The sequence below is a fragment of the Strigops habroptila genome, chromosome 12 (assembly GCF_004027225.2).
Source record: "Strigops habroptila isolate Jane chromosome 12, bStrHab1.2.pri, whole genome shotgun sequence".
NCBI classification, from domain to species: domain Eukaryota; kingdom Metazoa; phylum Chordata; class Aves; order Psittaciformes; family Psittacidae; genus Strigops; species Strigops habroptila.
Genome location: NC_044288.2, coordinates 23,939,729 through 23,966,992, shown reverse-complemented (window position 1 = coordinate 23,966,992; position 27,264 = coordinate 23,939,729). Strand labels below are relative to the sequence as shown.

Sequence of the window (27,264 nt, the reverse complement as noted above, 5' to 3'; positions counted from 1 at the left end):
TGGTGTATGGAGCTGGGGACTCTTCTTTTTCACACTTGATGAGGTAAATTGACAGAAATTGGGAGCAGGAGCATGAAAGCTCTGTACATCTTTATAGAATAAGTGTTAATACTCAGTATCATGCAAAAATTAGTAGTATTCCAGGAGGGAGGTGGCAATCTTTTTGCCTTCTGTTGGTGATGTCTGAGCTCTTAGAACTAGCTTTCCAGAGTGCTTTTTTCTGATTATTTTATTAGTAATCATTCTACTTTCATATTTTTATCCTTTTCCTTGTCCCTAGCTTGCCAGTGATTATGTAGAGCATCTGGTGAGGTGCCTGGTGGGTTTGTGTTGCTGGGTTTAGGAGGTTTTGATTTTGTTGATGTGTTTTGTGTTTGAGGTTGGGACGTGTTTTGTTTTGTTTTCATTTGATTTTGTGTTTGTTTTGGGTTGTTTCCCCCTAAACTGTGCCACTTCCAGCAAAGTAAATCCCTTGTTCTGCTTTTGAGCTGTTCTCATTCTGCTGCAAACTTGTTTCTACATAGTGTTAGGATATAGTCCCCCATGGGTAGGACTTACGAGAAAGAACAGTCTGCTGCAGCAACATCTTAGGTGGGCACCAGTTCTGCTTCTGTATCCAGCTACTGGGAAATCTAAGGCAGATGTAGCCTGCTAAAGGCTCTCCTGTATGGAATTGTTTCAACCACAGTGAGGTGCAGGAATGGTCTCATGGAATTACTAGTATCTTTTAGTCACTTAGCTCTTGAATGCTGGAAAAAGCATCTATTAATTTTTACAGCTGTACCTTCATGTTTTGCAGCCAGATAAATTCTTAATTTCTGAATTCATATTTCTGACTACTGCAACCAGGTGCCAGTGTTTGCTTTTGACATGGAATTAGGTTGAATTGAGAAGACAGGGGCAACAGAATTGCACTTTATCTGTTGATTCTTCTCACTTTGAATTCATTTTTATCCTCTGAGAAATAATTCTTCTAATCTTAATATGCATATGTATACTCCTGTACGTTGCTATGATTTGAGATCATGAAGTGCCATCAGTCTGAGTCTTGAAACTTAATTCTTTTTATATACTAGTTTCCTGTAGAGTCTTGATATTTAAAAGCTGTATAAAATACTTGTTCTTAACACTGTCTGAGAGACTGTATATGTCAGCTGAATGGGTGATTTGCTGCTTTTCCATGTAGATAAATTCTGTGCAACCACGAATCTAAACAGTGCTGCTTTTCAGAATATAAAATAAAGGAAGAAGCATGTTGTTAATTTTGTTCCAAACCAGTAACTATGGGCTTTTATTCATAACTTTAAAAAAATCCTGCTTTCCAGTGAAGTACCAGCTGGGTTCAGGCTTCCTGTATTGATCCATTCGCTGAACTTTTAAAGAGGCTGGGAGACTACAGGAGCTCCTCATCCATTCAAAAGACTCCTCTGTCTTTTGAAGTGGCTGGAGACTGAGATGGAGTTGGTGTCCCATGCTGACAGCCACATGTTTCCAGAGGGCAGTCTGTGACTTGGATCCTCCTGTGCAGAGGGAACTGGTGACCTGCTGATTTCTTTCACAACATGCTTTAAACTCTCCCAAATTGTCCATTCCCAAAACACTCATCTACAAATACCAATAATAGGGGTTTGGGGTTTTTTTGGTTTTGTTTTTTTTTTGGGGGGGGGGGTGTCAGTGATGGCTTTTGTTCTTTTTTTTTTTTTTTTTAAAAGGTTCTTCTGTTTCTTGTTTGTATTTTGGGCTCCTTCATTTGACGGATTTGTGCAGTACTTGTTTTCAGCCATGAGAGAGCCCGTTTCTAAGACTGAATGTATTGGTAGAGGTGTTAGATGACCTTTAAGGTCAGGACTATGGTTCTTGTGTTTCTGTTGAAGATTTCCAGAATCTCTACTGTGCTCATGTGCTCTTTAGTTCAGGCAAAATCTTTTCATGCTTTTGAAAGCAGCTGGTTCTTAGGCACAGTGTTGTGTGGGGAATGTTTGGGAAAAAACACAACAAAACAACACAGTTTTGTCATGGGGGTGAGGTATGTTTGCTGACATTAAATGCATTTCGGCTATTCTTTAGTACTAACTGAAATATTTTGGATTTTCTAATAGCTTTAAGCAATTTTAATACCTGTCATTCTGAAACAAATTCATAATGTTTTGGCTTTTTCAGCACAATCTGTAACTCAAGTGTGTTGCTAACTCTCTTTACATTAATAAATTTATCCTACAGTAATATTTACCAGTGAAGCATCTGGGTTTTATCCTCTTACTTAAGCCTCATTTATGAGACTAATAGTGTGATATTATCCCAACAGTGTCTTCACTCCGTTGCCTTAAATCCTGTTCTTGGCTTTGGTCTGTCTTGCCAGTTCAGTGTAATCTGTATCTATTTCTAATCACCCTTCTATTTGCAGATTTCCCTATTGCTAGGAATATAGTGCATATTTAAATGCCCTGGAAAAGCAACTGATATTTTAACTATTAAAAAGACCAAACAGTTTTGTAGTTTTCTGAACCCAATTTAGTATGTGACTTCTAGGAAGTAGATGTGACAAAGGCATCTGGAATTTCATCATCTGCATTCCATGCCTCCTTGAACTATGGTAAAAATGAGGTGTCACTCAGAGCCCTGACCTGAAGCTGCCACGGAGTCAATGAGTCAGCCATGAGTCAATTAAATACTTGATCCTTCTGCTGAAATCAGCAGTAACAGTGCTGTTAGCACTGGTATTTCTCACCACTGTGTTGTAAAAGGGATGGCTTTTCCTGAGCAGGTGTTCAGAACGCTGCAGGCTGAGCCGCGGCGTTGGGCAGCTTACATTTGTGCCTCGCATCTGCGCTTTCCTCACCTCCAGTGGCACACCCAATCTTCTAATACACGGTGCTACCCTAAGACGAAAGCCAAGAGGTCCTTTGCTTAAAGCACAGACAGTGGGGCACACTTAAAGAACTGTGTTCATCCAGAAAATGCACGAGGACCCCTGGGGTGCCCATTTTGGGGGGAGTAAAGCCGCATCATATAAATGAGTTCCTAAGCTTGCACTGAGTGTTTACTTGAGGGATGTTGGCAGCATGTTCTGCTGCTCTGGAAAGATTCCTGAGTGCAGCACTGTTACAACTTTACAGAGTAGAAGCTTCCAGGAACCATTACATTTGGTTGGGCAATTTTGTCTTGTTTTCTCAGGCCAGCTAATCTGCCCCAAAAGACACTGCAAGAATATTGGGAAGTTGGGAATGCTCTGTGGATGCAGGCAGGACACCACAGCCTAGCTCCATAACCTCAGTCCTGCCAGCACAACTTGATTCTTCCAGTCTAAACTTTTACCTTGTGTGGAGTTCTTTAGGCAAAAATCAAACAATAAATAGTGCTTTCACCTGACCACAAAGGACTCCAAGTTCTTTTCTTGAGGGGTCGCGCCTATTTGACTTTGCTTATTGTTTGTTGAGTCTCCACATTAACATGCTACTTTTGAAGAGTAAATGATACGTAATTCAAGTTCAGATGATTTGATGGATTGTACCATATTTAGCACATTTGAGAGTTCTCTTCATTGGTGCTGTTTCATTGCTCTACTAAAAGTGGTTGAGAAAGCAATGAACTATTTCATGTTCACTAGTGAGGCATGAAGAACCATTTCAGTGGCGGTAGAGGAGAATGTCAGTAGCTATAAAAGGAACAATGGAGACTTCAAATTTTTATCTATGGACAGGCAGATTAAAACTTCTAAAAGCTGTTTTACTGCTGCTATTAATGTATATCTTTGTGCAGGTGCCTCAGTGCTGTATTTGGAATGAATCGCTTAATATAGGATTTCTCATAAAGGTGTAATTTTTTTTTTTGTCACAGTTTGATAAATGTGCATTTGTAGAAGGCTTAAAAAACCAAACCCTGAAGCCCCCAAAACAACTGCACAAGTGTTCCTTTAATGGGCTAGCTATTCTTTTATGCCAAGTTCAAGGCAAAAATTTTGATGCAAGAAGGTCAGAGTTGGAGAAAGAGGGATCTCTGATCTCTGTGTCAGCAGTGAATCACCTCAGTTCCCTCACCTTCAGGAGTTGGAGCCTCCTTTGGTTAGGGAGGCAGGTTTTGCAGTTCAGGGTCGTAGAAAAAAACACCACTGTGTGAGTAAAGGCAGCAAACCTTTACTCACACAACAGTGTCTCTATGTAACAAGTTTCATATACTCTTATAAGTAAAAGCAAAACTTGTGGTGCCAAAACTCTGGACAGGCCACAGAGTTTATTTACCCACACTGTATGCGCCATCCTAGCTGTGTATTCTATAGGCTGCAGTAGGGACAGGCTTCACATTATGCTGTGTATGCAAGATCCAGCCATGGTTGTGGGATTTCCTCCCCTCAGATCAGAGACTAATTCAGTTGTGAGGCCTGTCCATTCATTATCTGTCTGTCAATCTATATAGTGTAAAAATAATTATTTGGAGACATTTGTTCATTGCAACTATTTCATGAGCCAAGAGATGGTAATTATTTTCTGTAGGCTTAAATTCTGGTGTTACAGTTTCAGGCTGCTGCAGCTGACAGCCCCATTGACTTAGGGGCACGTGATTATTAAGAGGAGTCTCCCAAAAGAGGTGAAGTTTTCCTTCCTATGTACCTTACAAATAAACATGCCTAATGTTCTGAAATGTTCCAGCAGAAAAAAAACTCTGCAGTGCTCTAGCAAGCTATAAACCAATAGGTGCATCGAACATCAACCTCTCTTGTTAAATTTTTTTTGGAGGCACCTCTCCAATAAATTGTGCTGTCTCATTAGACTTTAAAGCATAGAGATGAAATTATTTAAAAACATTCGAAGAGTTTATAGAAGAATGGGTTTTAGTTTGGTTGGACTAAAGAACCTTTATTTCATTCAGGTTGTTCTGTGGTAGAAATACTTTACTGAAGAGACAGAGCCTTACAATTAACTCTTTCCCTTGCCCCCAATCTGTAATATTAATCTTGTGCTATCTTTTTGCTGAAGTTGAAGTATTTTCAAGTTTGCTCCTTGCTTTTGGTGCTGAATGCAAATAACTTACTTACCCTGCTGAGACTTCCTGGAAATCTGCCTGGAATTATAAGCAGTAAGAAATAGAATTCCAGACTTGTTTGGTTGGAAGGGGCCTTAAAGCTCATCCAGTTCCAGCCCCCTGCCACGGGCAGGGACACCTTCCACTAGAGCAGGTTGCTCCAAGCCCCTGTGTCCAACCTGGCCTTGAACACTGCCAGGGATGGGGCAGCCACAGCTTCTCTGGGCACCCTGTGCCAGCGCCTCAGCACCCTCACAGGGAAGAGCTTCTGCCTCAGAGCTCATCTCAATCTCCCCTCTGGCAGGTTAAAGCCATTCCCCTTGTCCTGTCCCTACAGGCCCTTGTCCAAAGCCCCTCTCCAGGTTTCTTGTAGCCCCTTTAGGCACTGGAGCTGCTCTAAGGCCTTTGCAGAGCCACCTTTTCTCCAGGCTGAACAACTCCAGCTCTCTGATAAAGGATAACTGCCTCCAATCAATATTTAGAACTATTTTCCCTGTATTACAATATTTTCTAACCTCAAGCCAGCTTGCACGTTTGGAGTCATACAGTTAATGCTAAATGCTGGGGTCTTTTTTCTAGTATGGAAATTGCCAGAGGTAAAATATCTGAGTTGTTTTATATGGCTTCTGAATAGGGAACAGTCTAGAGATCCCAAATCGGTTTTGTTAAGTTTTTTTCTCATTTCTTTATTAAAAAAATAATAATAATTAAAAAAGAACCAAAACAAGCAAAGAAACTTCCACACCAACCCCTCCAAAACTAAAGAGAAAGTACCTGTTACTTTGTTGAAAGGTATTTTGTTGTCGAGTGCAGTGGGTTTATGCAATGAGTGAGGAATCTCTGGGGACCAGAGTCTTCTCTATGTAAACTGCCCTGATTTTCTGATTTGAGGATCAAGTAATAAAAATAGCACCAGTTAGCAGGATAATGAAATCAAAATTGTCAGAAGTACCAGAAGGTACCTTTTGTTTATGTACATGAAGAACATGGTGGTGACTCACAGGTGGCTTCTTAGCAGATCACTGTCCCACAGGTTCCTCTTCAGTTGCTGTTGTTGTGACCCCATCTAAGTTGGAGAAAGGTGGTCTTACTAAAAACTGCTGAAAGCTGAATCTACCTCATCCACACAAATAGCTTCCCATTCATGGGATAGACTCTATTTTACAACCTTTTGCAGCTATGGAGTTTGGTTTGTTTTTTTCCTAGGAGAAATCATAGTTCCCTCAAGAATAGTGCTGGAGCTTTAGTTCTCTTTGAGTTTGCAATGGGAGAATCACCACATCCAAGCCTTATTTGGCACCAAGTTGCGAAAGTACTGCTGAGAGTCTGTGCCCTTTTAGTAGTTTCAGTAAAACAATATTTTTCATATATACATATAAAGGGCTTGCACGACTGAAGTATTCATCAGCGTCTAAAATCTGTCCTCATTTTTCCTATGTTCCTTGCATGTTCCAGTTAACTTGAGCACTATTACTATAGTCTAAGCATCAATGCTAGGGAAAGCTATGTGTAGTCAAACAGATTTCAACTATGAATTCCATCACAAGCTGCTTATACTGCCACTTCTCTCCCCCCGCAGGAGTTTTCATGCTGTGATACATACCTTGGTCATCTACCCTGCCTTGAGAAATGAGTTGTCTACATCTGTCACTGCAGTGGTCACTGCTTGTATTGAAGCACTTGTCATAGGAAGTGTTTTGCTGGATGTAAGAAAAATAGCATTTTATTGATCACATTTATTGTAGACTTGATTTAAAAAAGGGAGCAAAACCCCCTAAAGCCTCTGTAGGTTCCTTGTGTGCTGCTGTAAGAAGTATAGAGAGTGTTATTAAAACTTCACTCCCATGTGAATTACAACTTCTGCAGATGGAAAAAGAAGAGAAAAACATTTACAAAAGCTCAAGAGTAATTGAGCACACTGTTAGAACAGCTTCAGCTGCCTACTATGTTAGCTATGTCCTGAGTGCCAGGCACATACAGCATGCAGGAAGTATACTGTGTTCCTCCTGTATCAATTTGAAAATTGGCTGAGAAAAACAGAGTTATTTTCAGAGAACACAAAATGTGTCTGTATGTGCCTCAGAGCATTCCTAAGAGTCTTGGTGCTCAAAACAAACATGTCTCTATTGTGAAATACCTATGTGCTAAGCATGCAGACTTCTGTGGTTAGGTTAGGTTAGATTACTATATTTAGTAAGGTATCATGGATGTTTTCTACTACATAATAATATTCCTTATATTGTAACTTCCCTTCCTTAACAGGTTTGTGATGTATTTAAATGGCAAGCAGGTAGCCTTTCTGGAGTGGTACACTATTTTTAAAAGTAAAGCAAGGCTAAGATTTGAGTTAAATACAAAAACTAAGGTAACCTTCTTTACTGTACCCTGTACTTTATGCATATATTTCATTACATACAACTGGGTTTAGATGTTCAGAATGCAAACTTTGTAATGTCTGTGTGTGTATATCTTGGTTTTGGGTGGTTTTTACGCTCTTCTTTCCTGAAAGCAGAGAGATCCATGATAACAAATTTCACTTTGGACCATAAAACCCCCTCTTTTCTTGACAAATAAAAGTGTGCCATGAATACACACTGTATCAGTAAAAAGGTGTGTGTGCCAGTAATGATGTGTATGGACCTGGTCTCAAAATTAGGACCCTGTCTAAAATGTGGAACAAGCACTTAGTAGTAAACTTCAACTGTAGCTCTGTAAAGCAGCTGTACCTCAGAAAGCCCAAGGCAATAATAGGTAGCAACTCAGTCTGTGTGTTCTTATGAGGTATTTTCAGGCATTCCTGGGAATCGATTTTATATTTTGACTTCATGTAATGGATTGCCATCCATAGTGGGTGTCATTCAGTTTTCCATAATACCTGCACTTGGATTGAACCCTCGTATAGTAAAACTTACAAAATGCTATTAGACAGGCAGAACAAAGGCTCTTTAATACCATGCACCAATTTATGCTAGGTGTTTATTTTCTACTGCCAAGCAGAAAGAACAGAAACATACTGACTTATTTTTACCAGCACAATAATCAGACATCCACCTGTAAACATGAGCGTAGGCCAAAGGAAAGCGAAGAGGAGGCCTTTGGGGGGATAAAGTCTGCTTAGAATGACATTGGGCTGAGTTCCTCCTGGGTCATAGTAGCACGGGAAAGTCTGGTACTTCTTGAAATTGCTTGCGATTTTTTCTATTCGTGCTTTAACTTCTTTAGAGTTCTCTGACTTGCCTGGGACATACGAGCACTGAAAGAAGAAATCAAGGTGATTCATTATAACGGATACTCTAATACAAAGCTTCGAGTTAAATCAGATTGAGTGCAACAAACATGCTAGTACTGAAAAAAACATCTCTGGTTTGACTAGCATTGTCTTGGGTTCCTCATGTCCATAACCCATTTGCTATGCTTTCCTGCTTCTGTCAGTGTGTCTATGCCCCCAGTCTGCAGATTTACAGATTGAAATCATGTTGTTAGAAACTAGCAATACATATGAGCTAGAAATAAAACTATAGCCTTTGAGACTGTCACCTTATTATTACAGTGCCAAGCTTGGATTCCAGCAGAGGAGTAAGGCACCACCACAGCAGCAATGTGTTAGTTGTGCAGACATTCAAACTGGCTTGCCAGTGTGCAGAAAACCCAAGCTGCTTCACTGTGCACCTCTGGGTGTAACTAATAGAAACATAAGAGAACAGCAGGGCTGTTGCGGGCTTGCTATTTGTCCTTGTAACACAGAACTATTATGACCTGTCGTGGTAATGCTGTTACGTAGTCTTCAGTGGAAATACTATTAGACTTTAAAGCACTCATTCTTGTCATTGTTGTTCATAATAGGTTCTTTTCTGCCATATTATTTTACATAGATAATGATGCTAAGGTGTCTGAAGCTGGAAACTGGCCAAGACAGAAAGGGAATGTCTGCTGACCTGAAGGCTTATACCTGCAGTAATGCAAACAGTAGGCAGGAAATGAGCAAATCGCCTCCTCTGGCAGTGAACATGACTCTTGTTTCAATCCACAGTGGATAATTTCTGCTTGGCTGCTTCATTGTATGTAGCTTTCCCTGAGACAAGCGTTAGCTAGCAAAGTTCTCATCAGCTTAAGTGGTTTATCCTATCAGATTTGGACTTGTGAAACTTTTTATAATTTCTGTAAGAATATGAGCACTTGTAGTCTGAGCATGCTTGGTTTGGATTCTGAAAGTGCTGCAGTCTTGGGCATCCAAGATCTGAATTTCGCTTTATGTCCCCTAAGGGAGTGTTGATCTCGAATAAGGCCTTAAGATACTCTTGGTTTTGGAACTGAACTGAACCTGACCTTCCTTGGGACCCCGTGTACCTGTAGGAACACTTCTAGTTGTGGGGAGCAAGCCTAAAAATTCTTAGCTCTTCACTGATTCCTGAGAATCCTACTTCCTCCTTCCCTAATCATACCTCTAAAGCCAGTGGTCTGCATGCTTCCTCTGGGGAAGAGGTCCCTAAAACTGCTGACCAAGGGACCTCTACTGCAGTACCCAGCATTTGCTTTATGTAGGTGCTTCCTACAGCCCCACTGCCTTCTCCGTGAGTCTGGGTTTCTGCTGTCATACTGGCCAGAAACAGCTGCAGACCAAACCAAAGGCATGTTTCAAAACTACTGATTAGTTTCTCCTCTGTCTAAAATGTGCATTGTGTTGCCAACAGCACCTTCGTTTCACCTTTATGCCCTGCTTCATATTGCACACCTAAAATGGAAGTAAAGCTGGGATTTTTTTTACCTGTTTCCTGCTTTTGGTCTTCAACTTGGAGACTTGCGTGTTTCTACATGTTCATAACTGTTAAATACTCCTGTTTAGTTGATGTAATCACTTAGCAAGTATTAGCTTAATGTTTTACGTAGTATTTAAAACAAAACCCTGAACTGTGTAATTTCTGGCATGTTTTAAATACACCTTGGTCTACGCGCAGACATTGTAAAAGATGAACAACTCCTACTCTTATTTTGCTGCTTGGTTTAAAAACAATCACCCCTTCTCAGGGGTGTTGGACAGCAGCAGAGTGATTATTCCATTCATGTTGCAAGTACCTTAGGATTTCTTTCCAGTGTATCTTCAGTCTGATACAGCATAACCTCCTGTCCCGAGGCTGTCAGGTTAACCCACACCTGTAGACAGGGATAAGGAAAGATATCCTCATCCTCTGTGCCCTCTCCTTCTGGGCAGAGAACTTTGTCCTTGATATTGGCTTTGAGTACTTTGCACATGGTTTCTGTTGTCCAAACACTACAAAGACAAAATGAAAGGTAACTCTTTTAACTGTGTTAGCAGCATCTGTTCCAAGTCCTGAAGGTGGCTCTGTGTGTTCTGGCTGTCAGCAGAGGCCAGGGTGGCTGGGTTCACCCCTGGTGTGGTGAGTTCTGCCCACCGTGGACGGATGGCAGCCCTGCTCTGGGTGCAGCCATGGGGAAGCAAGGCAGGAAAGCTCCTGTGGTCATTTGTTACACATTCGGTGGTTTGAGGTTAGGTTCTAACCCCACCTGTAATTAGCTTCAAGTGTTATTCAGGAAATAAAAACTGCTATGGATTTGAATATGTGGTAGTAAACATCTGGAAGTGCATACGCTTGATGTCTTGGAATTATTTTGACTAATTTCGCTCAATAATTCTCAGAACTTGGATCAGTTCCCCTGTTCTTTCCCTTCTTTATTACACAGACCTTTTCTGCATGAATAAGTAGCAGGATTTTGACTGGCAAAAGCTCATTTTTTGCTGTTACTTATCCCTTTTTCTCAAGAATTACTCTTTTATTGCTGATAACATAGAAATCTTTTGCTTCTAGTCGTACGCTTTGGCGGCAAAAAAGTACAGAAATAGTCTCACTCCAGTTCTTAGGAAACCCATCTTTTGACATGCAAATGTCTTTTGTAATGTAATCAGGAGGCTGGAAAATAAATAAAATGTCAGTTACTGTGTTTTAAAGATAATGTTTTTCAAACATTTTTGAGCTTAAAAGTGCTCTTAGCAAGAAGAATGAGGTGACGTACATGCTTTCTCTATCAAAAGAGTCAAGCATGAAAACTGGAGCTGCACCCTTCATCTTATTTTGGTTTTTGCAAATTGATTCTGTGTGTGGAAGCGGAACTTGCAAAATGAAATAAAATCATGGGTAAGAGTAACTCCTTGCACAGCCATTGTGTTCTGCAGCACTTGCTGCGGTGGACTGAGCTGCTGAAGGTGCCGGTTTCTCATGATGCTTGAGTTGGAAGCAACATACAGATACTCAACTGAACAATTTTACCATGACTTCTGTTGCTGAAATTTTCTTAGTTTTATTAAACTGTTCTCATTCTATCCCCCTTTCTTGTGCTTACCTGTCAATACCTCCTGACTTCTTGGTTCACTTCTTTCTTTCTCTTCTGCCTTAAATTCTTATGAGCAATTCAAGAACATGTTGACCAATGTGCTAGCATGCATTTTAGCACTGCTTTAATAACTGTATTTTCTGCTGAGAGGAAAACAAATAGCTTTGTATTCATAAGAAATGGCTGTTATTACCTTTTAGTGTAGAATGGCACAATGGTGATGCCAATAAAGAAGTACATCATCATGGAGCACGCGACCATTCCCAGCCCCAGGCACAGGGCTCTTGTCTCCCCTCGCTTCTGGGCAGTCACCAACTTTTTTCCCAACATGATTTAGAGTTGTGAAATCTGAATGATCTCGTATAGAATAAAAGGACAAAAAGGAGAGGGGAAACATGGTTAGGATTGGCTACAGTTGTGTGACAAGCTTCTGGAATGTAACATACCCCATGGAGGAACAGTCCTGGTTTTGCAAAAACTAGAATTTATAAAAAAGTTGCTGTGCTTATTGCTAGTAATAAAAAAGCAACTTTTTTACTTTGTGATATTTACCATATAGTACTTTAAAAAGTGGGGGGGGGGGGGGGACGGGGACTAGGAGATGGGGTAAGGAAACCTCATTACGTTGTGGAGAATTCTGTTAAAAGCCTGATAGTCCTCAGCCTTCATCCAGTCTATTTCGTGTTGATGCTTCTCTGAAGCAAGAGAGATTGTGTTGTGTTAGGCTGCATGCAAGGAAAATCTTCCCACTGTAGAATCCTTTTTACATGATGCCTTTTCTTCTGGATTAGGCTGAAATGGGGTTGTCTTATTTCAAAAGAGCTGAAATAATACAAAATTTAGCATTTGAGTTGCCTGTTTCTGACTTATGCATGTTTATTGTTTGGCCATGTCCATTCAGGGATGCTCAAAAAGTCTGATCAAATGGCTGAGAAAAGCTGCATTTTCTAGACAGAAACAGTATGATGCCACCAAGCACCATGGAACAGGATTAGAAAACACAGCGGTTCACACTGCTGTCATTTCGCCACGAGCACTGGGTCAGGACGGCTGCTGGCGCTAGTGGGAGAGTGCAAAGTGTGAAGGTCTGAACCCCAGCTTTGGGGTGCCTGGCATTTGCCCCCAACTCCTTTGCCAAATAGTATTTAAATTTATCTTGATATTGCTGTGACAAAGAGAATTTGAAAATAATTACTGTGAATCCATGTGCCATAAAATCATTATGGCTGATGGATAGTATAAATGTATAAATGAGCCATAAGAGTCACTGCGACTTCAACCCAGCACCAGTGTCTGTTGCACTGACAGCTGTAGCTGAAGATTTGTGTGTTTGGTTTTGGTTTTTTGGGAAAACATGGTGCAAGCCATAATTGTGGCAAATGATAAAACTGGCAAGATTTGCGTGTGGCTTTCTGCGAGAAGGAGAAAGGGAAAATATGTTACATACATGCTGAAAAGGTTCCAGTCCAGTCTCATGTGCAAGACCACGATGCACTTGAGATATGGTAGCTGGTGTGTTTTCATTATTTCAGCTTCAGGTGTGTGCAGCTATTTAGTGTGTATCCTTACTGGCTGGCCTTCAGGATGATGTGGTCCCTGGCCTAAATCTGCCTGTGTGCAGCTAAGCAACAGATCAAATACCAAGACTTAAGTTTAGACACAGTGTTAAGACAAGCACAAGCCAAGGTTAGCAAATAGGCTCTTCAGGTTAACAAAGTAGATGGTCTCCAGCTGCCTGAGGCTGGCAGAGTTGTGGTGATACTGGGATTGTGTAAAGACTAGATAAAGACACCATCAGCTCTTAAAAGAGAAATGTAAGTATAATCTCAATGTTTCTTTCTTTCCTGTTAGTTCTGGTTTTCTCTGGGAAAAGTGCCTGCCTTTGACTGTTTGATCATCTAAGGAAAACAGTGTTTGAACATTGAAATGCTACTGGGTTTAGATTACTATAGCATCTGAATATTAGTGTTATTAACAATAAAAATATAGCTGTCTATGGACAGAAAACCAGGTTTGGTCATTTAGCATAACTTGGGTCTAATTACAGAATTTTTAAAGTATATTTATTTGCAATATATATATTATATATGATAATATATAGTATGTTAATATATATTATAATATATATTATATATAGAATATTTATTATATAGATTATAATAAAATACATGTTATAATATATTTATTATATATATATTATTTATATTTGCCCAAGGAAGTTGTGAATGCTCCATCCCTGGCAGTGTTCAAGGCCAGGTTGGACACAGCCTTGGGTGACATGGTTTAGTGCGAGGTGTCTCTACCCGTGGCAGGGGGGTTGGAACTAGATGATCTTAAGCTCCTTTCCAACCCTAACTGTTCTATGATTCTATATGTTTTGAAGTTGCTAGTACATGATATCACAATGAAAGGCTGTTCAGAGTTGTTCCTAGGAATTAAAGGAGTTGCTGTTTAACTACTGAATTTCCTCCAGTTCCATATTTAATTCCACTTTAAATAAAACATCAATATCCACTGTAAATTTTGCATGCAGCATTTTGAGGGGAATTGTTTTTCTGATGATCATGTATAATTCACTGGCATTGGTAGAAGCCTCTTATGTTGGAGGTTGCCCTATGATGAACCTTACCTGCTTACTGACATTTGAGTTTAATACAGAATGTGCATTAATGCCCTTAAATAAGGCTGTATTTTGTTTTTCTTGGTCTATGGGGCTATAAATAGAACATGTAGCATCAAGCGCTGCCAACGTGCTCGTGCTGTGCCTATGTGCTCATGTATAACTGTGCACAGAGGCATGTGCACCCTGCCAGGGAACTTGGGTGAATGTCAGCAGTGACTGTCCCTTGGAAACTTCTGTGGTTTCCTTTGGTTCTGTGGGGTAAAAGGGGAAAGAAAAAATCAACCAACCCAACAACCGAAGAATTCAAAAATATTTGTAAATAGTGGTACAGTGTGCACCACAGCACCATAAGAGCAGTTGGTATTCAACTGACTCTCCTTTCCTTATTGTGCAGCTTCGTTGGGGGAAAATGGAATAAAGGAATATCATCGGTCCTGGAGTACAGGCCTTGAGATGTGGTGCCAGAGTGGCACTTCCTTATAACACAGAAGCTAATGGTAGACCAGTGCAAGCCTCTGTTGTTCCCAAGAATTTCTTACAGTAACAATGACAGCAGCCTTCCAATAGATATTCCAATAGAAGGGGGCCTACAGGGGTGCTGGAGAAGGACTCTTCATCAGGGATTGTAGTGATAGGACAAGGGGTGATGTGTTCAAACTGAAACAGGGGAAGTTCAGGTTGGATATAAGGAAGTTCTTTACTGTGAGGGTGGTGAGGTGTTGGAACAGGTTGCGCAAAGAAATGGTAAATGCTCCATCCCTGGTAGTGTTCAAGGACAGAGCCTTGGGTAACATGGTCTAGTGTGAGACATCCCTGCCCATGGCAGGGGGGTTAGAACTAGATGATCTTAAGGTCCTTTCCAACCCAAACGATTCTATGGTTCTATTAATCTTTAGTTCTGTGGGAAAATGAGAAACTCAGAAATTGGTGCTGCCACTGTGACTTGTTCAAAACTGCTAGTGGCCTAGTGCTGTTAGTGTCTGGAGTTTTAGATGTTCTGTAACGTTTCCATAGCTGTCCCAGTGACCCTGAGAAATACTGGAGTAATCGGACCCCTTGCTACATGGGAAACAGGAATTGTAGGACTATTAATCAGAAGATTAATAAGAAATGTAGTTGCCCCATCAGTCTCTTTGAATGTCAGCCACATATGCAGCAGAAGTACTAGTAAGCTCATCCTTTCTAATCATCTTAAACTGCCAGACTATCTCTTTTAGACACATAAGGCATTTGTATGTGGAAATTGGAAATTTTCGAAGTGGCCAAGAGGTTGTCCAGCACAATGTGCAGTGTGTTGCCCATCCTGACCCCAGCCAGGCTGCCTGACCCTGCTTCTCTGTGCAGGGTGATCCCGTGTGCTTCTGCTCCCCCAGTTCAGATGCCTGCTCTGCCCCAAAGAGAATAAGGACATATAAGTTATGCAGAGAATGTCAGCAAGAAAGATTTATCTAAAAATATCTCACTGAGAGCTTCTATAAACATTAAATATAACTGGGTAGGTCTTCAGGCAATGTAAATCATTGGTGCTCTTGTCACTGTGGTGTTGCTGCACCAGATTAGCTGTAAATGTGGTCCCTAAAACTGAAAGACATAGTTCATGCTCCATTTTTTTGTGCTTTAAAATCTAGAAGACCAGAAAAATCTGCGACATTATTTACTGAATGTACAGGTTAATTTAAGAGCAAACCCAGGTCAGTGAAGGAAACCCCATGTGTGCTTTTTTCCTTTCATATATAAATCTTGTTGTATTCTTGCACTGAAAATCCTGCATTTTCTGGCCCTTAAGACAAAGCAATGCTGCATGTGGAAAAACATTCAGTTGGAATTTCCCCATTGTTTAAAAGGTTAATTTGTTTTCAGATTAAGAATTCTTCTATTCTGTCTCCTAGCTCAGTCAATGCCTGTTAGGAGGGATGTTGAAAGAGCCAATTCAGTGTTTCCTCTGACAAATCATCAAACCTTTGAAAAACGAAGCACTGCAGAGGACTTGATTGGCCCAGGAAGTCTCTGAGCATATTTGAATGGAAGATGTTGAAGTGTATAAGGAGTGTTAGTCGTTTAAGAGCAAATGTAAATGTATCTTTTGCACTGCAGATTGTGGGGTCCCTCCATAATTATTAGGAAAATATAAGCTCCAAATCTTTTCATGATGTTCCCTCTCCCTAATCTTCAGTCTAGTTAAATTATACAGTACATTAGCTGTGCAATTTCAGGGTATAATCACTGCATTGACAGCTGCTGCTGATAATCCAAGGAATGCCATCTGCTCAGGTTGGGAATAGACATTTTTGATTAGGACACATGTTTGATACTTTGTGGGAAGTCTGTGCCGCCTCCTGCCCCACCTCTTGGGACCTTCCAGTGCTGTGATTTCCTTGAGTTGGGATGGGACCTTTCTGTCCAGCTGCTGCAGGCTGCTCTGAACTTGGGTATGGCAGGAACAGTAGCACTGATTAATACACCTCTCTCCCTTGCAGAAGAGAGGGTGCTCAACCCTTCTCCCAGATTTAAGTTGGGAATAAATATGACCAGTGAGCTAGTAATTTTTTGGGGCTGGTTTATCCTACACTATATGGTGAATTTCCAGTGAGCACTTAGGTATAGCTTTCAGATGAACATCAAACACTAATACTACATCACACCAAGTAGAGTGATGCAAGTCATCCACATCTCTGAAACAATGAGGAGTTTTGAAACAGGCCTGGGCCCTTTGGCCTTTACTGCCTCTGCATACGGAATAGCTGTTTGATTTCTGCTGTCAAGCACCAACTTAATAGTCTTCTTGGTTTACCCTCAAAATACCTTGTGTGGACAACTTACACATCCAGCAAAGGGGCATAGTATTGATTATCAGCTTGTTGGACAAGTGCCTTGTGTGGGAACCAAAAAGCAATCAAAAGTTTTATATCTATAAATGGGATCTCTGTCCTGGTTATGCTAATGTGGCACTCGCTTCCCCTCTCCCTGCCCTCCGTTTCCTACCCCAGCATTTAGACGCAGTGCTTGCTGGTAACAGGTCTGCCTTTGCCAGGGATGCTGGGGCCAGGGAGCACTGGTTTTGTTAATTGCATATTGATAAGAACCCATTACTTAAAATGCATTCCGTGCAGCTGGGACCACCAATACTGTGTGTGTTGCAGAAAAGGTGATGCTGAACCTCAGTGGAAATGTGCAGAGAAAAGATTCTGCCATGCACTCATGCAGCTAGCTCTCTTGCAAACCTGAAGCAGCAGTTGACTGTGTAACATAACTACATTTCTTTTATGAAATATGCTGTATCATTTTGCTTTATTAGTGAATTCTTTACATGATGTGACACTAGCATAAATTAAGGCAGTTAGCTTTTCAGTTTCAAAACCTGTACAGGTGTTTAGAGTCATTCTGTTAGCTTTTAAACCTGGGGCTTCATAAAGTAAAAAAAAGAAAAAAGAAAAAGGAAAGAAAAAGAACAAGTTCCTTGCTCAGTTGAGCAGTTCTGGAATCTTTCTGGAGTGCTGCTTTTGGATTCCATGCAGTACAGGGCTGACAGAATGAATCAATTTGAGTGGATTTCAGGGCAGCCTGAAAGTTCAAGCGCCTGGTTCCAATCCAACTTAGAAGTAGACAAGCACAGCCTCCAAAGGAGTGCCGAACACCCAAAGCCATGAAACTCCTCAAAGTAAAGGTGTATTTACCATTAAAATGAATAATAATAAAAAAATCTCATATGAGCAGCAGACTCCTAATTTGTGAAAATATTACCATTATCTTTGTTAATAACTATGGAGAATTACCAGAGTGCATCCAGTCACAAAAGAGAGAACAAGGTAACTTTGCTGTAGCGAGTGGGCTGTCTGGGCTCTCTGGGCTGTCCTCAGCTGCAGACTGAGAAAGATTGTTGCTTCCAAAAGTACTGTATTTTTCAAACCCCAAACCTATAGTGTGCTCCCAAGAAACAACAGTTGCTTAGAAATGTACTTACTGGTTTTGATGAAATGCTGCTTTCTTTGATGAAAAACCTTCTGCTACATGACAGAGTTGGGATAGTGGATCTTGGAGCTGAAGGGGATGGTAGTATTATTTTCCTTCTCTGCCCTGCTCCGCGCTTGCTTTGCTGTGCTGAACTCCTAACTTAGTTTCCCTATTGCAAAGCTTTCTGTAACCATAAATGGTAAGGTATGAAAGAGTACTGTCCTTTTTGAGATTAATTGCTGAAAACCAGGAAGCCACAATACTAAGACCAACTATAGCTGAAGAGTCTGAGTTTTCTCATACCCAAGGGCCCCTTTACCACATACCCCAGTGGATTTGTCTTAAGCCATGGTCCTACTACTCCGTTTGTACAGCTTTTTAGTTTAGAAATCTGATAGGTCTTTTGGGTAAGATTTAAGGAATTGACTGTAGCAATGACTAGTGGTATTGTTTCTTAATTCTTAATACCTAAACTTTCAACAGCTGAGTGTGAATGCTTTGTTGCCAGTAGTTTTAGTCAGTTTGAATGAGACAAATGCTAAAACTTTGACTGTACATCAGAGCCCTATAGGCAAAAGCAAAGTATCCATCATGCCATATATATTGGTGTCCAGCATGTTCCTCTACCCTGCTTCTGGCACACATAAGCAGATGACCTAGCACAGAGCTTCAGAGAAGAGCTACAATTTTACTTTTGAGAGGAAAACTCTTTTCTTTGGAGACTAAAGGAAATGAAATGAGTTAATCCAGTAAATCCTTGAGTGTTCCGAGCACTGTAAAGAAGTTTAGGTATCCAATAGTTCGCTGTTTCAGGTAAAGCTGGTCTTTGGGGCTTGCTGCTGGTAAAAGATGTTAAGTTGACATGTTCAGAGAGTTCATGCTGCCTGAGGATAACAGATGACTCTCCCCTAAAAGGACCTTTTCTCTTATTATTGATGCAGAAGAGAGCACACAAAGCCTGGATTTAGGTAACTAACTGTTAGACACTTAAAGCTAAGTAGGATAAAGCCTGCTACTATCATCTAGATTGGAAAGATTTATGACCATAGTAATTTTTAATATTTGAGAAGTGATGTAGTTAAATTTAAAGAATGACATTTGAAGGTTGGAAAAAGACTCTTATGAACTAAACTTATTCCCAGATAAAATGTGATCTGCTTGAGTGGAGTTTTCTATCATTTTTTATACAAGTGAGATCCCTTAGGGATTGATACTGGGCCCAACACCATATAATTATCTTCATAAATGATCTGGAAGATAGGATCAAGTGTACCCTGACTATGTTTGCTGACAATACCAAACTGAGTGGGGGAGTGGGCACTTCAGAAGGGAGAGCCACCCTGCAGGATGACCTGAAGAGTGGGCTGACAAGAACTGTATGAAGTTCAACAAGGACAAGTGTAAGATCTTGGCACCTGGGAAAACACAATCCAGGAGGGCAGCACAGGCTTGGATCTGCTGGCAGGGAGCAGCTCTGTGGAAAGGGACCTGGGGATCCTGGGGCACACAAGCTCAAGGTGAGTGAACAGTGTGTGCAGCTGCAGCCAACAGGGTGCCGGGTTACATCAACAAGAGCATCACCAGCAGAGATCAAGATGTCATTATCCCACTCAGCACTTGCCAGGCCACACCTGGAATCCAGGGCTCGGTTTTGGTCCCACTGTAGGAAAAAAAAAGGTGTGGACGGGCTGCAGAGGGTCCAGAGAAGGGCCACAAAGATGATCCAAGGTCTGGGCAGCCATGAGAGAGCTGGGCTTGTTCAGCCTGGAGAAGAGAAGGCTCTGGGGAGACCTTATTCCCATGTTTCAGTATTTAATGGGTGGCTATGAACAAGACAGAGACTCTCTTTTTACAAGAAGCCATGTGGAAAAACAAGGGGTGATAGACATAAATTTCTCCTGGGGAGATTCCAACTGAAAACAAGAGGAAAATTTTTCACACTGAGGACAATGGGAATAATCTCCTAAGGGAAGTGGTGGATTTCCAAATGTTGAACACTTCTAAAATTCAGCAGGACAGGGTGCTGGGCCATCTCGTGTAGCTGTGCTATTGCCAGGAAAGGTTGGACCAGATGATCCTTGAGGTCCCTTCCAACCTGGGATTCTACAATTCTGTGATTAAACAAGTCTGGATATTTCAAAGACGCAGGCTCTGGCTCAAGCAAAAATCATGCTTTTAATGAGGAATTTACTAAAAATGGTCATGGGGCTGTGGGATTCAGGAGTCAAGGGAGAAACATGGTAACCCCTGCTGACTGCAACTCAGGAATCTTCAACTCTCCTGTCAGTTCTGCTGCTCTCCTTAACCCCAGTGGCCAAGATACACAGAGCAAATTTTAGCTGCTCGCTAAGGAGTTTTACTGCAAAAGGAACACAAACCTTGTGGATTCCACAGGCAAAACAGAGGTGCCATTTATAAAGTTTCTCAGTGTACTGCTGGAGGTGTTGGAGGGTTCTGTGGCTCAGTTTGAGGTGCACTATGATGTATTTGAACAGGCAGGAGCTTTGCTGCTAGTCTGGTGCTGCATACTACCTTTTGCTTGTTTCTCTTCCTCTTATGTATGCTGCAGATGTGCAAGTCCAGGTCGCCACTGGCTCTTGGAAAACTAACCCGGTAACACAACTTGGGTGTGCTAAAGGTGCTCTGCTGATGACCACTTCTAACCTTGGGATATTTCAGTGTGCTGCTGACCTGTACTCAGTGATGTGGTGTGAGAGCTGTACCAATGGCAAGCCAAATGGTTGTTATGTTATGAACTGGAATTTGGTTTTAAAGTCTAAAATAGCCTCTGTTGTATTAAATATATGGTTGTTTTTTTGTTTGGTTTTTTTTTTTGCAGCTTTAGGGGAGGGAGGGAGAAGTGAAAATCTGGTGGTTGAAATCATCACGTGCCTTTGCCCTGTGCTCCTCTTCCTTTCAGAAGTTGCTCTCCTACTCTAGCCTTACGCCTGGCTACCACAGTAGCAGGATTCAAGGCAAATTTCCCTGGATTCAGGAGCATGGGACCAGCTGTAGCCTCTGTGAGAATCTGCTGCTGAGACACTAATTCAATATTTTGAAGCTACAAAACTGGTGCTGCATGGTTTCTCCTGGCCTTACACTGACCCAGAGCAGGACTGTGGTGTCACTGCTGGAAATGCCATGCTCCTGAGAGTGCTCTGTGTATGGGTGGCAGAACAAAGGGAGGCCAGTTAGGGTCACCTGAACTAAAGGCCGTAGCCCCTGCTGGTCTACAATCCTTTACCAAATACTAGTTTTAGCTGTGAAAAAACTTTGCAGGCACCTTCCCAAGCTTTGCTCAAGGTGCTGGTTTAATATTTGATCCCTGACTATAATTGGGGGAAGAAAAAGGGAAGATGAACAATGTCAGAGTAAGCTTTTCTGAACTTCAAATACTCTGTTTCAAATCTGAACAAGTTCCTTGTCAATGTCTTGCTTCCCACTTATTCCTATGTATTAAACCTTTTGGCAAAGGCCAAAATATATTAAATTTGAGGGATAATTTCCCATGATGCTTTAAAAAAATGAGCAGTGCTTTAACTGCTAACTCACAGACACGGCAGCTTGTTCAAAGTAGCTCCACTTACAATTAGTCTGAACTGCAAGAAGATATGGAATAAATGAAAGAGAATGAAGATAAATGTATATGAGGAGTTATTTACTCTGTAATTGCTATTGAAAGAAAGTGGGAGAATGCATGTGGCTCTGAATGGAAATTGTGTAACCATTAGCATTACAGTGTTTTGTAAATAGAAATACGAAGGGACTGCAAACATTACTGCAGTGGCAGGGGAAAAGTGTTTCTGGTGTTTATTTGCTGTGCTGGTCAGTAACCAGTACCCAAACTTTTGTCCTTTGTGCCCCATCTGCAGTGCAGAATGCCTTGTTCCAGCCCCTTTTTGTTTCTGATAGGGCCCCACATTGCAGGTGGCTCTCAGTCCTCTCAGGGGATCACACTGACTTTGCTGTGAATCTGAAGCTTCGAGGAAGCTCAAGAGAGTCTGGTTTGATCTCAAGTGCTATTGAGCAGTCTGTTGCTGTGACATCACATGAATCACAGAATCCCAGCCTGGTTTTGTGTTGGAAGGGACCTTAAAGCTCATCCAGTTCCAACCCCTGCCACGGGCAGGGACACCTTCCACTAGAGCAGGTTGCTCCAAGCCCCTGTGTCCAACCTGGCCTTGAACACTGCCAGGGATGGGGCAGCCACAGCTTCTCTGGGCACCCTGTGCCAGCACCTCAGCACCCTCACAGGGAAGAATTTCTTCTTTATATCCAACCTAAATCTCCCTTGTTTCAGTTTGAACCCATCACCTCTTGTTCTATTGCTATAGTGCCTCTCCAGCACCCTTGTAGGCCCCCTTCACATACTGGAAGGCTGCTATGAGGTCTCCACGCAGCCTTCACATGCCAACATTTAGGATTTCCTGCTCCTTCTAACTTGCATCATTTTTAATGTGTGACTGTTCCTTGTTCAAGAGCTACAGCTGATCTTTATGATGCCTATTAAAAATGACTATGTACTACACTATGAATATGTTTCAATTAGGAAAGGGGACACTAATAACTTTGTGGTACTCTCTGAAGGTCCAAAGAACTGTTCTTATTTCGTAGCTCACTGATTCTTTAGAAGCACCAGAAAGACCTGGAAATAAAATGGCAATACTTAGGGCCTCCTAATGGGCCTCCCTGTGTTGTACCTGTAGTAAAGCACAATGCTGTGGTAAGATTTCTTTTATCTCTGAAGTTACTAAGAAGTCTCATGCTACTGTGCCTTGAAACTGAAGTTAGAGAGGATGCTTGACTGTTCACTGCAGCCTGCTTTTGTCTGAAGGTGAGTCTCAGGCATGTAATACGTGTCACGTTATACTTGATGCTGATGGGAACTTTATGCAAAGTTTGTGTAGTATCTGTCCTGCTAGGAACAGAGGCTCATGTTCAGCTTCTCATGTTCAGGTTAATTACAACATAGAGCAAATATAAGGCCTTTCCTGAACTTGTGAACCTAGTACAGCAACTCTCTGATACGAGAAATTATGAAATATGGTGCAGATACCACATGCACATGCTGGGAGACATGAGCATTGCCAAATAACCAGGGCAGATGCTTGTCCAAGATACGATGAAGGGCTGACTCTGGTAGTGTTGCTAATGGTGTCTGCTGTCACCTATGAAGTTTGTTTCTGCAGTGAAATGGGTGAATTTCTGTTTCTGAACCTTGTCGGTTCAGTATTTGCATTGTATCTGCAAGAAGGGCTTTCAACTCCTCATCTATAGAATGGGGATAATATTTATTTTCTTGCTATTCTAAGGCCAAATCCTTTTAATGAAAAGTCATTTCATAATGGAAGACACTCAGTATATTAGCTGAGTATAACTTAGTATGTAGCCTGACCTATGAAAGAAAATTGTTTGGGTTTCTTTCCCTCCCCTGTGTTGGATAGTTTGCCAAGCTGATAAAGTGCAGGCAGAAAAGAGGACAAATGTAAAAAAGCTTTCACAAAAGAAAATATTTAGACATGACAGTCTGTGATTTTAAGTAGTTTTAACTATGGGAGTGTTATTTCTGAGCAGATGAGTGAAGTTGCATAGTACTGTATTGGAGAAGAGATCAGAGAGTTGTTTTGACTTTCTTTTTACTTTTCGAAACTAAACAGAGTATTTCTGTCTCGCAAGTCCCAGGCAGCAGTATGGCTACATGCAGTCTAACGGGTGCTAGGTATGTCAGACCTACTGCACCTACAGTTTGCAGGTGAGCACCTTAAGTTAAGCAAGTCCAGCATGTTCTGCTTGATTTGATTTACTGCCGAAGTTGTGGACATCAGACAGTTTGGTTATAGCGAGTCATATAGAAATGCTAAAAACTTTTGTCTTTACTGGCTTGAGGGAGAATCTCTGTGTTTGGGGGAGCCTGGATGTTGATAACTTGAGTACAAGGTGTTTATTATGAGTATTATTTCGTTGCTGCTTATCAAATAGTATTTTGAGATCAGGGCAATTGGTATGGTTCATGTGAACTGCCTGTTGGAATTCCACAGCTGGAGAAGCCTATTGTCCATGCCCATGCATGGACACCCTTTGCTGCTGTCACACCTTTACTGCTTTCCTGTTTTGGGAAAGGGAGATCGAGAGGGAACATACTAACCCTTAGCTTCCTGTACTCCCAAAGTATAAGTGTATCAGCCTTGCTGCAGTGAGTTATGAAATCTCCAGAAAAGAGATACAAAACATTGCCCGAAGTCAGATTGACATAAGGAATTGAAGTAAATCTTCTTTTTCTTAGCATTATCTTTTTGTTCCAGAAAGTTATTGTAAATGAGACTGTCGTCGTGGTCTATAAATAATGGCATTGATCTTGTGTTCCCTGAAGCAGTTAAATTTCCTTTTGGAGTGCAGTCCCAATTTCTAGGCATTTTATGTGCTTAACTATACACTTTTCATGAAAGTAGCATGATAAATTTGAGCTCTTCCTTTTCCTGGGGAATGTGAATCCATTTCAAAGTAACATTGCCCTAAGAAGTTAATGGCAGAGAAGTTTCAGGCTTCTGGAGCAATTTCTACTGTGATCAAAAACTCAAATGAGCCATTGGTAGCAGAGATCATTAATTTAGCCAGTGTGAGAGAGGAGGTGATGCAGCAGCCTGGAGATGGACTTCTCCATTACTTGTGGCGGGTCTCAGCTGCAGTGTCTGACATACATGACACATCAGGGCGTCATAGTCTGTATTTTTCAGATTCACAGGTTGAAGTACTTTTACTCTGTGCTGATGTATAGAAATAAAAGCCTCAGCTACTCTGTGTATGGAGAATGGGAGGGGAGTGCTGGACGGAGATGTGTGGAGAGAATTGCTGTGGAATGGTCTTTTTCACACATCAGAAGCCCTAACTTCCTATCTTGACAGAATACAAGCAGGAATAGAGCAAGTTTTCAGACTTTTCCACCTTTTCCAACTCATCATGCTTTTGGGTTGGCTGAAATCTTGGTCTTTGCACTTCTAGTACCATTTTTTGCTTGCTTTCATTATTGGTAACTGAAGTTTGAAATATCAAGATGAGGCACAGATCCTGGGCAGGAGGGGCAGTATGTGAGGACAGGCGAAGATGAGAGGTTATGCCATGCTTGGTTATTTCAGTGTCACTTCTGCCCCCAGTTTTACTGCAGGGGCTGCCTCTCTTGGCTAGCACTGTGAGGTCCTGGTTGCCAGAAACTCTGGAGAAGCAAATGGTTCTTGTGCCATATGGATGTGTTTGCAGCTCGGAGAAAGGGAAACCAGAGCTGATGGAAACACCTAACACCCACATACTATACCACAGAGAGCAAAACTGAATTCTGTGTGCAAATTTAAGCCTCACAAAGAGAAAAGGGGAAGGAAAGCTGAACAAAATAAATTATTTGGGCCACTAGGACATATAGCCTATATATATTTCCAGTAGGATACATTTGCACGTGAACAATTTCTGCCTCAAGTTCTTCTCCCCAACAGGAAAGTTTGAGAGTATACTTGCATGGACTTGATCCAGCTTGCATAGGTTCAGTTACACCACACTGGCTTCCCTTTCACTAGTAAAAGTGTGCTTCAGTGTGTAAGTTCTTCCTCCTCTCAATGGTTATATGTGGAGAAAATCAGCTTTTCTTACTTTAGCTGTCTAATTCTCCCTTGGGACCTGCCTGTTTTCGCTGTTGGTGTTTAGTTTCTTGGTTTCTGTGTTACTGCTGCTGACTTTACAGTGTTCTGAGGAGTGGACTAATGAACCAAGATAGAAACCTATGACTGTTGGGAGGAATTTGATGTTTGTGCATACCATCTGCAGGAACTGGCACTTGTAGAGGAGAAGTTCTGCAGTAGCAGGAGACTGCAAGAAGGGAGAGGAATGAGTGATTTGTTTAGGAGGTATGATACCGTTTTCTGCTTGTTTTCAAAATGCAGATGGAAAGAAAGAATTACTGACCTGTCAGAGCCTAAAAGTTTGAGCACATCCTATCTTTTAGGAAAGGGTGTTCTGTTCTGTGGAGGGCTGGACATGTTTTACCAGCCTCCAGAAGGACACCTGACCAGGATGTGGCGTTAATTACTTTGCCCTGGTTTACCTTGTTCTTAACCAGGAATGCAGGTGTGACTATAATAAGGACATTCCTTCTATTTGCATAAACCCAGGTTGAGTATTCTAATCTCAAAAGCAGTGAGTGCTGGTGCTCATATGATTTGTAGCCTCATTTTACAGACTCCATTGCTTATAATGCAGGAGGTTAGGAGAGGGCAGACCTTTGCAGCTGAGCCGAGTCCCCTGGAGAGTGCAATGTTTCTGTTACACTGAAAAATGACTGCTTGGGGAATTGGATCCCAATATTGTGTACTTTGCCTTTGCTTGCAGAGGAATGAACACTAAAAAGTTACTTTTGTTATCCTTCTCATCTCCTTTTGTATTTCATGGTACTGTAATTAGCAGTAAGCAAGAATATACAAAACCTAGTTTCAGATCATAGTTTTATGTTAAATTTTTACTGGTCTCACCACCGTTTCCATCCAAACCAAATTAACAAACCCCAGCCCTTCACTGGTGAGCTTGGTTAACAGTGCTACACACTTTAATAGGAAATTCTGAGACATTTTCCAGGAGTTGGAAACCTCTTGATGAAATGCTATGGCTCACTACTTCAGGCCATAAACATCAGCAATGTTTAGTCTTTGTTATCTCTCTTTGTACTTGTTCAGCAGTTCTACACTCTCCCTGGATTTCTTTGTTCTTGGCAAAATTATTTTATCACCCTCAGATTCTTTCAGTCTGTTTCTTTTCTCATTCCATTTCTAGGCGAACAAGCTTTTTTCAAACTAAAGGAAAGAAAGGGTGAAAACTGTTCCCTGAGCTTTGAATATGTGTGAGCAGTTATGGAAAAAACTGCAGTGTTCACAGGGATGGTGTGTGAAATCAGGGCGTTCTGCTTTGAACTGGGCCTCAAGTCCATGGTCTTGACTTTGAGATTATTTGGGGAGGGGTGAGGCTGGATGGTGATGTTTCTGATGCTAGTTGGATGTTTTAAAACATTAACATATAAGGGTGGGTGAAGAATACTGGATAAAAACGCCCAATATTTTTCCCTCTCGACTCTACGAGATGGGGTTTTTCACAGCTTGACTTCAATGGCGAAAGGATTTATGCTGACAGCCTGTGCAGACGCTAAACTAAACTGGGGTTAGCTAAAACTTGGTGTAAGCAACTGAAGCAACGTTTTGACAAATAGAAGAATTTCTAACTGTAGTATTTCTTGCAGGTATGCTGAGCAGAAATAAAATATAGGGAACGAAGCCACAAAGCAGCATTCT

General features: G+C 41.3%; 2 protein-coding genes across 3 annotated transcripts in view; one reads left to right on the top strand and one right to left on the bottom strand.

Moving 5' to 3' along the window:
* The window catches only part of KCNIP1 (potassium voltage-gated channel interacting protein 1), a 411,307-nt gene that overhangs the window by 17,497 nt on the left and 366,546 nt on the right, over nucleotides 1-27,264 (top strand). The gene's annotated exons all lie outside the window — the stretch shown is intronic.
* KCNMB1 (potassium calcium-activated channel subfamily M regulatory beta subunit 1) lies at nucleotides 7,977-18,088 on the bottom strand. Of its 2 annotated transcripts, none has more exons than XM_030504598.1 (4): nucleotides 17,952-18,088; nucleotides 11,561-11,724; nucleotides 10,093-10,288; nucleotides 7,977-8,272 (listed from the first exon to the last, which is right to left on the bottom strand). In XM_030504598.1, the coding sequence occupies exons 2-4, from the start codon at nucleotides 11,695-11,697 to the stop codon at nucleotides 8,003-8,005; spliced, it is 603 nt and encodes a 200-aa protein (XP_030360458.1). In that variant the 5' UTR covers nucleotides 11,698-11,724; nucleotides 17,952-18,088; the 3' UTR covers nucleotides 7,977-8,002. The 2 variants fall into 2 exon arrangements, with proteins under 2 accessions (XP_030360458.1, XP_030360459.1); XM_030504599.1 differs by having other exon boundaries at nucleotides 11,561-11,715.